The 13,544-nt window shown below is 40.6% G+C and overlaps 1 protein-coding gene across 1 annotated transcript in view; it reads left to right on the plus strand.

Moving 5' to 3' along the window:
• Positions 1 to 1,342: 1,342 nt before the first annotated feature.
• LOC112254395 (cadherin-4) overlaps positions 1,343 to 13,544 on the plus strand; it is a 264,955-nt gene continuing 252,753 nt past the window's right edge. The window contains exons 1-2 of the mRNA XM_024426954.2: positions 1,343 to 1,621; positions 3,748 to 3,859. Coding sequence (XP_024282722.1) covers positions 1,565 to 1,621; positions 3,748 to 3,859 — 169 coding nt within the window. The 5' untranslated portion in view covers positions 1,343 to 1,564. The remainder of the gene's footprint in view (positions 1,622 to 3,747; positions 3,860 to 13,544) is intronic.

The following is a 13,544-nucleotide window of genomic DNA, read 5'->3' on the forward strand; positions in this document are numbered from 1 at the left end:
TTTCTGAATGCACTATACATACGCACACACATACACGCAACACACCCGAATACCGACACAACACAAACATACAGACACACACATCATTTGCTGCTGGTACGCTGTTCTTTATTTTACTCTTATTATTATTATATATCCGGATGCCTAGTCACTTTACCCTGCCTTCATGTACATATCTACCTCAAGTACCTCGTACCTCTGCACATTGATCTGGTATTAGTTCTCCCTGTATATAGCTCCATTCTGGGGGAATTTTATTTAATTCCTTGTGTGTTAGTTACTATTACATTTCTTATTATTTTTAAACTCTGCATCTTTGGGAAAGGTTTGTAAGCAAGCGTTTCATTGTAAAGTCTACACCAGAGTCTAGACCAAATGTATTTATATAGCCCTTCTTACATCAGCTGATGCCACAAAGTGCTGTACAGAAACCCAGCCTAAAACCCCAAACAGCGTATTCTACACATGTAATAAATAAAATTGGCTTTGATTTGGAAAATTCCAGTAGCCTATTATTCATATGCTGGCCCATTCTAACCAAACATTTCAGAACTTGCAAAAAGGTCAAATGGTAGCCTAAGCGTTGTCTTCATGCTGACCCATACTGTTGTTTTGAGACTATGATAATACGATTATTATTATTTTAATGTTCAATTCCATAGCCAACTGCAGTAGTTTGGTCTAGCTGTAAAAAATAAACAATGTTATGACAAAATTGTTTATAAATGCGGGTCTTACTCTATTTCACCCTATATGAAGAGAAGATCAGGTAACTGGTGTGAAATAGACTCCCACGTGGTCATGGACATATAAGAATAAGGGTTGATGGATTCACTCAAACCAAGAAGTGTCAAGCAAGAATATTACTCCATAAAGCAAATAATTAATACATCTCTTTATGGGCTACTCTATTCTTTAATTACACGGTAGGCCTATTTCTCGTTGACGTGTCTTCCTTGTACACATGTATAAGTTATAATACATCAGAGGAGAAAATGTAAAGTGCTCCCCAACTGTCAGCCTGTGGGCATGGTTTTATTTTCACCCCCCCCCCCCAAATGTTTTCTGAGCAAAAAAATGTATTCCCATGCGTAGTAGAGAAACACGTGATCATATACAAATCATTTAAGAAAATGTAAGCAAGGTTTGGAATGTTTATGTTCTAGTCAAATATTATATATGTTTGGGCTTCTTGCGGTCAATTTGCAGTCCACAAATGATTTGTAATTATGTTCCACCACTCAAGAAAAAAATGGTCCCGCGGCTGAATCTAGTTGATACCTGTTTTACAGTCACATTAGACTACCGTGCATTATGTTCGGGTAGGATGGGTTGTGGTGACGTTTCCAACCAATAAGCGAGCTGCTCCTTCGTACAGAGCAGCATCGGCATCGCTTTCCTCAGCGGCAGTTTTGCTCTAGAGAAGTCGGGACAATTTCTCACAGAGCTTCTTATTGCGCTCAGAACTGCATCCAAGAAGAGAGCTCCGGGAATTATACAATTTATTCGAAGAAGGCGAGTCGGGCCAATCTCTGTCCCTTGATTTTACAGCGCTCTGGCAAAGATGAATTTAGGCTCCGTTCTTATACTGACGTGCACCTTAGTTGTGGACACATCTTGGGTAAGATATTTATTTATTTTCGAAATACGTTAGAAGTAGTCTACTGCACTGCTGTGCCCGTTTGGCATACACGAGCTTTGCAGCGCAGTGCATGTGGTGCTGAATTGTGGCGATGAGTGACTTTTCCTTGCAGTAGAATTTTGGCAATAGGGAACATAATGCATTTAAATTACGTATAATGTCACGATACTTTCAAACGATTCTTCAAAATGATTTTGTAGGCAGCAGTCATTTCGGGTTTGGTCACGAAAATATACATCCGTATTGAATGACAGGTGCCTGAATAAACCAATCGGCTATGAATTTTGAGCGCCTTTAAAAAAAACTAATTTAGGTTACTTTAGTCTACTGAATGAACTGCAGTAGTCTACTAGTGTGTTATATCAATTGCAGAGGATGCCGAAGCCTTTCGTTTCATAAATTATATAGGCTATACGAGGCTACGAACTTCATTGCCGTTTACAATATGGACTGTAATTTATTTTGATTAGATCAGCACTAGCCCATTGCTCGTTATAGCATATTATAGCCTATCTCTCGATATAATATCAAATGCACTATTCTTATAATTTGATTGCATTTACATTTGAAAACTTATCTGAAACGACGGCCATTTTTTTAATTATTTTTTTTATAGCCTACTCATGCCTGAAAGATATACATTTTGTCTCCTGGATAGCACCTTTGCTGCAGCAAAGTAGAGAGTGAAGACTGATAAGAGAGTAGAAAACTGCAGACACAATACTGATAATTGTAACAATATCTTACACATTTTGTATAGGTTGTCTCTCTCTTTACTATAGCTTACCGCATTGAGACTATGCACATGACTTCAGTAGGTCTATGATCTAATATGCATATTTCTGTTGCCCATCATCATCTTCAAATATACACATGGATTAGGCCTACTCTTCCCCTCTCTCCTCCTTCTCCCCTTCTCATAAATCCATTAAGGTTTAAGGTAGTTTACAATGGACAAAATAAATAACATTAAAAAGGTGTCTAATGAACCCGCTGGTGTATCTGGTATTGATGATTCACTTGCAAATGTCGGCATTTAAACAGCAAGCTATGGACTGAAGCAAATCAGCAACACCAGTTGGGCGGTATCCAGATTTCTATTCCTACATACTGTGCCATCCCGGGATATACTGTATTACCGACAAGGGTCACAAGGGTTATTTTTTTTAAACGTCACTTACAAAATGATAACAAGTACTACGGAATCTCCATCGCGGATGCTAGGTAAATGCTAACAAGAGCATTCAAACATTAATTTCTAAAACAGACAAACCAGCTCAAAGTTATGCACAAAACAAATATTAGACATCAGGTATTTTAATCCAGGAGGGGATTGTCTCTGCTGCTGTTACCAAGAAGCTTGATCTAGCAAGCTAACATTAACATTATCAAAACCCAGCTGGAGAGATTTTTTTTGTCACATCTTAGATAGTTAACTTAATTGTTATAAAATTTATAGCTGGCAAACATGAGTGAATTTCACGACTTGATCACCTCAAATAAATTGCGCTGCAGGGGTGACTCATCTCATGAAGCCAGGGGAGAACGATTGAAGCTTCGGAAGTTCAAGGCCGTCCGCGGTACTGCAGGCATCCCAAATTATAGGGAATGGAAAAATGTCAATATTCGTGTAAATAAGAAAATGTTTCAAAGACAATCATGGTGACGATAATTGTTACTAATACACCAGATGTATGTCCTTGAACCGATTATTTTAAAATCGCTCACAGAAGAAGATATAAGGATAATTTAGTTGCTAATGGCAGCGTGCAGTACCCTGGTCTGCCTTCAATTTGAGTTACTCAATGAGAGGCGTCATCGCTGGCCTAGATGATGAACGGGATCTGCTTTATCTATTATCTAATACACAAGTTGACTGCAGGTATTTATTTAAGAAGTACAAATATTGAAATGTATTAAAAAAATGGTATTGACAGGATTGGAAATCTTGAAATACCCAGGGATATGGTATACCGCCCAACCCTACCAGTCTCTAATCTATCCAAAGGTTCAATATCAGTCTCAACACCTGTAAAATCAGCCTGCGACCCTCTGGCAACAAGTCAATTCTCCAATGCTTATAGGCTGTCTTGTTTTCTCTCCAGGCGACCAAGGCAGACCAACCACCTAAACCCCCATGCAGACCAGGCTTTTCCGAGAGCTTCTACACAGTCTTTGTCTCTAGGGATCTACTGCAAGGCCAGTACATTCTCAAAGGTAAGCACTGTGGTTGTGGTGGCGCTGGATCTCATTTATTGACTGTTTGTCCCCCTCTTCTCCGGAGCTACAGTAGATCCCAACCAGAGAGTGATAGAGTGTGTGTGGGGGGGATATATGCAGCATTCCATCATGACATAAGAAGGTACACTGTGGTATAACATGCAGCTCTGGTGAAACAAGCATACATGTGTTGATGCAGCTAAAGTTGCTTGGAATGTACACTATGTGGTTTGAGTCTGCATGATAACTAGGGCCGGGCCTTTACCAGCATCGCAATACTCGTTAGTGTTGTGTCAAGGAAAATCACAAATCATACACAAATCATAAAGCAGATTTAACTTATTTAGGAAAACAGCTGTAATGTTGCAAACAGAAATAATTATTTTGTCATCCAGAGTCACATCTATTTAGTTTCCAAGATATAGCACACCATTTTTAACATACAGTAGGTTTTTAAAGGAACAAAGAGTTTGCTTCGTGTTTTCATTTTTGTCATGGAAAAAATATCCCGATACTGGTATCGTCCTGGCCCTAAAGATAACTGTTTCTGATTTTGATAAGAGGTTTGCAATATACAAATCTATTCATTCTTATCACATGAACAGAATTTGCAAGCGAACATAAAAGAGTGTTCACATTGAAAACATTGAATTTATCCTTTTCTAAATGATCACTTAAGCATCAGACTTACCAAAGCAGGCTCATTTAAATCACCCATCTATCTCCTGCTGTGTGTGTTTACTGCTGGAAACTCCCAGCTTTTATTTTATTACCTGTATTCAATGTAATACATTTTTCATTTTATTCTCTTTATTTTTCAGAGGAATTCAATTCTCCTTTCATGTGCTCTGTTTATTTTCAGCTCATCACATCTTTTGTGAGGTTCCTCTCCAAAAATGTGAAATCATGCTGAATTTTTTTCAGAATGGCTCATCTTTTTGTCTTTAAGTCGCTTCTAATATTGAAAAAACAAACCTCACTGTCAGATTATTTTCCTATTCTTGTTAATTGACCATTCTAGTTGCTTGTATTGTTTATTCATCTTAGAATTGTACATTTGATATTGATTCAATGAAAACATCCTGGTTAGGTGTAGTACATTAAGAACTTTGGGAACTCAGCAGGGCAGGGTTTTAACTCCTAAAACTGACCTTACATGCTGACCACACCACTTGCGTTGGTGTACACATACTTAATAGTCAATCGTTGCACCCACACTGCTCGCGCGTGTCAACAAGTGTCTGCATAGCCAGGCGCTAAAATAGAACTTGGTTCTATTTGTGACGCTTGACGCGCTACAATTCCCGCCTCTCCCATTTCCTCATTGGTTTTTAGGAGCATATACCCACGTGGGTGATTGAAAGATTAACTGAAGTCCACACTCCAGGCCAGTTGGTGGTGGTAATGCACCTTAAAGTTGGTTGCCAACCACCATATAAAGTCCAAAGAAGAAGAAGAAGCCTGAAGGAGGAGAGATTACTAGAAACAAACTCAGTTTACCCTTTTATCTGGCCGTGACCTGCGCAGTAGCTAGCTTTACATGGAATGGAAATGGAAAGCATCGTGGTAGCTTTTGATAAAGAATAACATCAATGACGAAGTAGCTGCTTTATAAGTGGGATGCACTGTTGAGCGCTACATCCCAAGGGGTTTGTGCTGATTGTACGGAGATTGTGACAGCTGGTTAAATGGCGTCCCTTGAGAAAGCAAGAGAAGTGCAGCATTATCATAAGGAGACGTATACTTGGAATATGGAGGAGGAATGGAGGGAAAAAGAGCACGAGGAGGTGTAAGAGAGAGAGGGAGGAAGACGGTGAGCTTGAGTTATTTAAAAATGGTGGAAAAAAGGGAGATGGTTTGTTAAAGAAGAATGGTAGAAAGTGTAAGCAGAGTGAGGAGAAATGGAAGTGAATCAGGTCGAAGTATTGGAGGTGGTAGGTGTGGTGAAGTTGTCGGATCCCGAGGCTTGCACCGATGGTCAGGATAAAGATGAGCCTGTTAGGGTAGGAGTGAAGTTTTTGGAAAAGTGGACCCTTGCCTTTTGGCTGATCCATTTGTGGTTTCGGGGTGGGTGAAAACAGTGTTGGATACTGTGGAATCAGTGAAGGTAACCAGAAGTGGTCTTGTGATAATTGTGTTTCTGCTGGTCAGAGGGAGAAGGTTCTCTGTGTTAAATGAATGGGGGCAAGAAATGTGAATTGTTTCACTGAAATTGAAAGGAGTGATTACTGGGGTAGCAGTAAATGTAAAAGTTGACCAACTGAAGGGGAAGATTCCCGGTGTTTGTGATGCTCGTCGTTTGGTGTAACACAGACAGGGTATCGAGAGTGGTGAAACAGACGAGTCGTTGTCTGAATTTCGAGTTTTGATGTTGAGTTTTTGCCCGACAAAGTGATGTTAGGATATATAAGTTATCCTACACAAACATTTGTGCTGAATACATCACGTTGTTACAGGTGTCAAGCTTATGGGCATGTGGCAGCAGTGTTTAGGAGGGAGGTTCCTAGGTGTGAGAAGTGTGTAGAAGGGCATGAGACAAAGGAATGTGTAGCGTTGGGGAAAGTAGTGATATGTGTTAATTGTAGGGGTGCCCATGGGGCTGGGGATCAGGATCGTCCCGTAAGAGAGAGGCAGGTTGAGGTTTCCAGGGTTAGAGTAGTGCAGAAGTTGTCATATGCTGAGGTAGTGAAGAAAGAAGAGGAAGATGGGTCAAGGGGGAAGGATCCTGAGAGGAGTAGTAGATCTGTACCGGTACAGAGGGATATGCCAACAAGTGATACATGTTTCAGTAAATTAGATTATTTTGCATTTATAGCAATGGTTATCAACTACTGCAGGGATGGAACCTAAGTTGCAGAAAATTGAGGTTGTGGTGGCAGCTGCAGAGAGGTATTTGGGTGTGTGAGACTTGACGTCAGAAGAGTTACAGGGTGTCTTAAGTGGTGATGTCCTTTCAGGTTGTTGGCCTGAGGTAGGACTAAATAGATTTAAATAGTGGAGCAGGGTGGTGCAATTAAAAAAATTAAATTGTGAGTGTAGTGTTAGATGGTAGGGCATTTGTTTATTTGTTTTTTCAAGTCTAGTAGGTGGCGGTAATGCAACATATATTGGATTCCAACTGCCGTTAAACCTAATCGAAGAAGTACCCTTTTATCTGTGGATTAATTGTCAGATTAGAGGACCTTGTGCATTTCAGGTAAAATACCAACCCAATGTTTAAATCCCAGGACAAATTAGCAAGCAACAGCAAGCTAGCTAGCTAAATTGCCATAATTGTTTAATGCTTTTGGACCTGTCCCCAATTTAATATAGTTGGTTCAGAGCGGTCTAGTCAGCATGTTATCCCCTATGACTCTTCTCAGTGATTTAACACTAGAGAAAGATGAGCCTGACACTCCCCAGACACTTATCTTTTCTGCAGGCAAAGTTTAGGTTATTTGCTAGGATGAAATGGAGCTCTTGTTTTAATGGTTGTTGGGACATGTCACCAGCTTTAAACGAAAGCAATTTAATTATTGCGGAGGTTATTTAGAAGGACACATTAAGTCAATAGGGAGCTACTTTGCCTGGAGGCTTAGGGTTGAAGGCACCTGGAAATTGGCTGAGGTGTCCTCAGTGACCCTCGCCAAAAACAATGTTGACAGAATCTGATGCATTTGGACAGGTTGTACGACATTGTGTGTATGTATGTATGTGTGTGTGTTTCTGAGAGAGAAACACTGCTGCCTGCACCTTCAAGTTTCAGCAGAAATCATCCACCATTCCAGTGCTAGATAATTTGGATTTGGTCTTTATTGTACAGCATCCATTGCTTCGATACAATATTACTTCTGTACCCTCTCACTCAGTTTGCTCTGTGAAAATCAATCTTTGAGTCGTGCTGTCCTACTGGCCACTCTGAGGAATATTGTCTGGAGGAGCTTGCTAAGTCCTCTTGCTGTGATTAATGTGCTGCATCTGGCCTGACTGAGGGTTTGTTTTCTCCACAACACAATGCAGCATGGAGAAAAGGAAGAAGACTTTAATACTAACAATACTGTGTGTGTAACCCAGAACCGTCATCTAATACTTTAATGGTGAGGCAGAGAGGAGGGAGGGGCTGAGGTGCTACAGTGGTAAGGTTGCTGGACAATTTAAGTTCTATAGCCACTGCATCCTGTGAGAGGAAGACACTGAGCAATCGGCCCAGCGTCACAGAATACTGTTTTAGCAACCAGCCAGGTGCAACCTGACAATGGGTTCTATGCTGTTAGCTGGGCAGTGAACCTCAGCCATTTCCATGTTCTAATCCCACACCATTCATCCAGTCTTTAAGGTGGTGGGAAGGAAAAGCTGTTCAACAGTATTTGTCATATTGACTGTTTGGAGGGTGTGTGGGTAGATCTTAGACCATTGCCTAATGGTACAAATGCAAATAGTTTCTTGTTAGCCACCCACCTCAGTGCCTTTTCACATCTGTGGCCTTAATGCAGGGATCGGCAACAGAGGGACAGTTTTTGTAAGGATTTTAGTGTTTGGTCCAAAAAGTCCATAAACTCACCAGGAATTCAGCAAAAAAAGATATATATTTAGGAAATCTGTTCCCAAGTATTCCCACAAATACAAATAGAGATGTCACCGTGTCTAAATGTAATCAAGGTATGAAGTGATGTTATTTTCAAATACAATCCTTTTGGGCTTAGTTGTGGTCAATTTGTGAGTACAGCACTCTTCTAGCTGCCATTATCCAGTCTCAGCTGGCCATGCTTCCATTTCCCTATATGTTAAACAGGCTTTTATTGGTTTATGGTAACACAAAATACCTTTATTGTTTATCATCACATAGATCTATTGGCTGCCTTGAAGTTTAACAGAGTGAAATAGCACATGCAATGGAGCTGATTGTCTCTGTAGGGGAGGAGTTGGAGAGATTATGGCAGGGAGCCTAAAGAGGAATAGCGCTCATTCCATGTAGATTCCTGCTGTGGCCAGAAAGGCCATGAAAAGGGATATTCTGGTAATTGTGCATCGCAGTGTAAACCATCACTTCGGCCTAAGAGCTGGAACAGACACCTAGGAACGTGGGCAGGAGCAGCGGCAGACCACAAAATAAATTGATTTGAACTGCAGTTTCTTCAGGATAGTGGCTTTTAAAGTCGCTGTCGGTACATATTCAAAAAGACATCCGTGATGAGTTTCACCCCTCGCTCATCACCATCCACCACGGCAGGGGTGAGAAGGGCACGGTGGGTTTTGTAGAGTGCATATTTGTGTTTTCTGTTATGGCTCAATGTGTCAAGCAAACGTACAATGCCAATTTAATATGAATAGCAATGTTGTTTCGGGATGCTTTTGATTCTCTCTCTAAAGGAATGGAGTCAAGGCAGCTAATAAAAGTATACTGCATGGAGGTTCAGGAGGGACATAACACATTGAAAACGTGGTCTTCAAGGTGACAGCAACACTAGTGTAGTATCAGTTCTGTGGATAAGTGCATCTTTAATTGAAGCTTGTGCTTTGTGAACCGCAACACAAACTTCTATCCACTTTCAAACAGAATGGACTTGTTTTGATGTCCAAACTTTGTTTCACATGTATTTTCAAGGAATCTGAACCCTCTGCCTTACTATGAGAAACATGGGATTTGATCTCTCCTTTTGTTGCTTACTTGAGTTACCTTTTCACTTCCCTCACATTCTTTCAATATGTGATTGTTTTGTCTTTGCGGTCCGGCTGTTGATAAACAGGTGGTTTGGCTTCTCCTGCATTTATACTTTGTTCGATGTCGCTAGATAATATCAGTATTACACGCATTCACATGATTTTATCTGACAGGGAGCTAGGCAAGATGTGTTTCATAAAACTTAACCAGATGCCTTCAACTATCAGCACTTTACTGATTGTTAACCCACAACTTTAGAAGTCGTTTGTGCGGAATGACATGTAACCCCAATCAAATGTTGTCTGAAAATATCTGACAATTATAGTAATATCCCACTGGGCACATCATCACATAGATTTTTGTTTGTTTGTTTAAATGATGTGGAAACAACGTTGGTTCAACCAGTTTTTGCTCAGTGGGATCTTGGATTAAACAGCCTGTCTGGTGTGTGCTCTGCTCTACAGAACCTCAGACACCTCGTCATGCTTCTCTCCAAGTCAGGCAGCTCTGCTTTCATAAGTATGTCCAAACCCAGGGAAAGGGATTACGATTTCAGGCGTTTTGATAAGCAGGATGCCATTTTCCCTCAGACTCACTCCGTCTCTCTTGTCCTCGAGAGCCTTTCTTCTCTCCACACAGGACACAGAGTCTGTGGTGTGCTGATAGAATACAGGTAGTGTGGATGAGCCACATCATTTCTCTTTATCTCCTCTTCCCTTCACACACAACACAAGGTATGGCCCTATATCCCTCAAACCACCTACAACATGACATCCACTGCTAGCCCATTCAACCAAGCCACCCAAGGTACGTATGTGGTACAATACAATGTTTTCCATTTATTGTTGGTCGTCCCCTCTATAGTGGGTGACGTACTGTAAAGAGCTGTTGGAAGGAGCGCTAACTGTTAGCAGAAATGGTTGTTGTCACGAGAACTATATACCACCTTCTCCTGGTAATGTTACAGTGACTTGTGGGGTTCAGAATCTTCGTGTGGACTTTTTGCTCCGTAGATTTTATTTTAATTTTTATTTATTTGACCTTTGTTTAACCAGGTAGGCCAGTCGAGAACAAGTTCTCATTTGCAACTGTGACCTGGCCAAGATGAAGCAAAGCAGTGCGACAAAAACAACACAGAATTACACATGGGATAGACAAATGTACAGTCAATAACACAATAGTAAAATTTATATACAGTCTGTGCAAATGTAGGGAGGTAAGGCAATACATTTTTTATTTTATTTTTTATTTCACCTTTATTTAACCAGGTAGGCAAGTTGAACAAGTTCTCATTCACAACTGCGACCTGGCCAAGATAAAGCAAAGCAGTTCGACAGGTACAACAACACAGTTACACATGGAGTGAAACAAACATACAGTCAATAATACAGTAGAAAAATAAGTCTACATACAATGTGAGCAAGTGAGGTGAGATAAGGGAGGTACAGGCAAAAAAGGCCATGGTGGCAAAGTAAATACAATATAGCAAGTAAAAAATACAAAAAAAAAAAAATAGGCCATAGAGGTGAAATAATTACAATTTAGCATTAACACTGGAGTGATAGACGTGCAGATGATGAATGTGCAAGTAGAGATACTGGGGTGCAAATGAGCATAAAAATAACAATATGGGGGATAAGGTAGTTGGGTGGGTTATTTACAGATGTGCTGTACAGGTGCAGTGATCGGTAAGCTGCTCTGACAGCTGATGCTTATAGTTAGTGAGGGAGATATAAGTCTCCAGCTTCACTGACTTTTGCAATTCGTTCCAGTCATTGGCAGCAGAGAACTTGAAGGAAAGGCGGCCAAAGTAGGTGTTGGCTTTGGGGATGTCCAGTGAAATATACCTGCTGGAGCGCATCCTACGGGTGGGTGTTGCTATGGTGATGAGTGAGCTGAGATAAGGCGGTGCTTTACCAAACAGACTTGGTGACGGATATGTAGTGAGGACCAGCCAACGAGAGCATACAGGTCGCAGTGGTGGGTAGTATATGGGGCTTTGACAAAACGGATGGCACTGTGATAGACTACATCCAATTTGCTGAGTAGAGTGTTGGGGGCTATTTTGTAAATGACATCGCCTGACGTCAAGGATCAGTAGGATAGTCAGTTTTACGAGGGTATGTTTGGCAGCATGAGTGAAGGATGCTTTGTTGTGAAATAGGAAGCCGATTCTAGATTTAATTTTGGTTTGGAGATGCTTAATGTGAGTCTGGAAGGAGAGTTTATAGTCTAGATAACAAACCATGTGTCAATGGTTCAGTCCAATAGGTAGTATAGCAGCCTCTATTGTCTGTGTTTTAGAGTTAAGGGTATGTTCCGACCCAACTGCCCTCCATTCATATAAGATAGATCAGTCTTAACTGAAGAGAGACAAAGAAACGTGTTGCATTGTTCTATCCTGGACTCCTGCTGCAATCCATTTCCAATCCCTGTGCCTCAGTAGTCGGCCAGGGAAGGTTATGCAATAGACCTAAATGCATTGAAAAATTAAGAGATGAGCAAAAGGTGTCCCAAAGTCTGACCTTCAGAATGGGGTAATCATGATATTATCAGACCTGAGATTGGATATTCTAGAGCCAGCGGCAGCCAACCAGTCAAAGCACTAACAAAAAGGTAAAGGAGCGAGAGAGAAAGGGCATATAATATGTTTTCTCAAAATAGTCCTGGCCAGGAGATTAATTTGCGGGGGACAGAGTTGGTGGAAGTTCACTGTTTTAGTGTGGGATGCCGCATGGTGAGAATTTCAGTTAAAAAAATGGCTACGGAAAGCAACCAATTTCAAGGATAGTTCCACCAGCTACACAATCCCCATGTAACCCCTGATCTCTTCCAAAGAGAGACATTTGTGTTCTATGAATGCAATTTGCATCGTTAATCAAGATCTTCCCTTAATCAGTCACTCTCTCTTAATCAATATGCTTTAGTGCTTTACATCTTCGTGCTCTCTAACGATTCGAGACCCTGATGAGGAAGCTATCTTTTGTTGTGTTTCAGAAATAGGTGATTTTTCTCTGTAGGAAGCCTCCGCTTCACTTCATAATTGTCTGTGTAACCCTGCATCAACCAGTTCATTACCAAGGTTTTCTCCCATCCCCTAAGCCCCAGGATATACATGCGTCTGAATACAAATCGGGCTTCTGTGTTCAAGTGAGGTTTAGCTGACTTTAGACTATTCATTCACTTGTTATCTTATTTGTTTGGATCTTTGCTACAGATATGTTTTCATGTCATAACATTTGTTGGGTTATTAAGCAGATTATGATTTTAATCATTAGTAGTAGAGCTGGGCGATATGGACAAAATCCAAATTGCGATAAATTACCTGAATTACCTGATAACGATAAATAGCACAAGTTTATAACATTTAATGTGCACAGTTTTATTTATTTATTATCATTTAAACTATTACTACTAGTTTGATGGTTGTAGCCATCAGTTGTTCCATTAAGCACCCTAATGTCGATATCTGCGCCCCCGCAGAAATCGAATTAGCATAATACAACAATCCTCATAAAAATCTGTCAGTTTAAGCTAGAGATGTCAGATTTTTTTGCATTGTATGCGGTGGATTGAGATGCACCCATCTATGTCACACTTCCGCTTCTGCGGTGAAAGAGCTAGGGGGGTGTTTGTCAGACCATGTGACATCCCAAAAATTGGTCTTCACAAAATCGTCTGTAGCGTCCGAACAGTTTGGCCTACAAACTATTATGACCCCTCTATGACCCCTCTATGGAAAGATGAAACTCCCGCGAACAAATACATGTTTGTTGTTTTGTTCTAGGAAAAGACTCGTCTGAAGGTCCCCCAGAACTAGTTGAAAAAATGTATGGAAGTATATGTGGACACTGTTTAGTGCCCAAAATAAAGGGTTAAATACATGTTAAAAAACAAGCAAATGTTTCCAGATCTTTCTTATATCTTTCAGATATAGAATAGACACTTCAGAGCCAACATCCTTTTAGATATTTGAGGGGGGACTATCTGTTGTTCCATGTAGGTTGTATGGGCTAATAGCTGTAAGGCCAATATTTATTT

The sequence above is a fragment of the Oncorhynchus tshawytscha genome, linkage group LG07, assembly GCF_018296145.1.
Source record: "Oncorhynchus tshawytscha isolate Ot180627B linkage group LG07, Otsh_v2.0, whole genome shotgun sequence".
Classification (NCBI taxonomy): domain Eukaryota; kingdom Metazoa; phylum Chordata; class Actinopteri; order Salmoniformes; family Salmonidae; genus Oncorhynchus; species Oncorhynchus tshawytscha.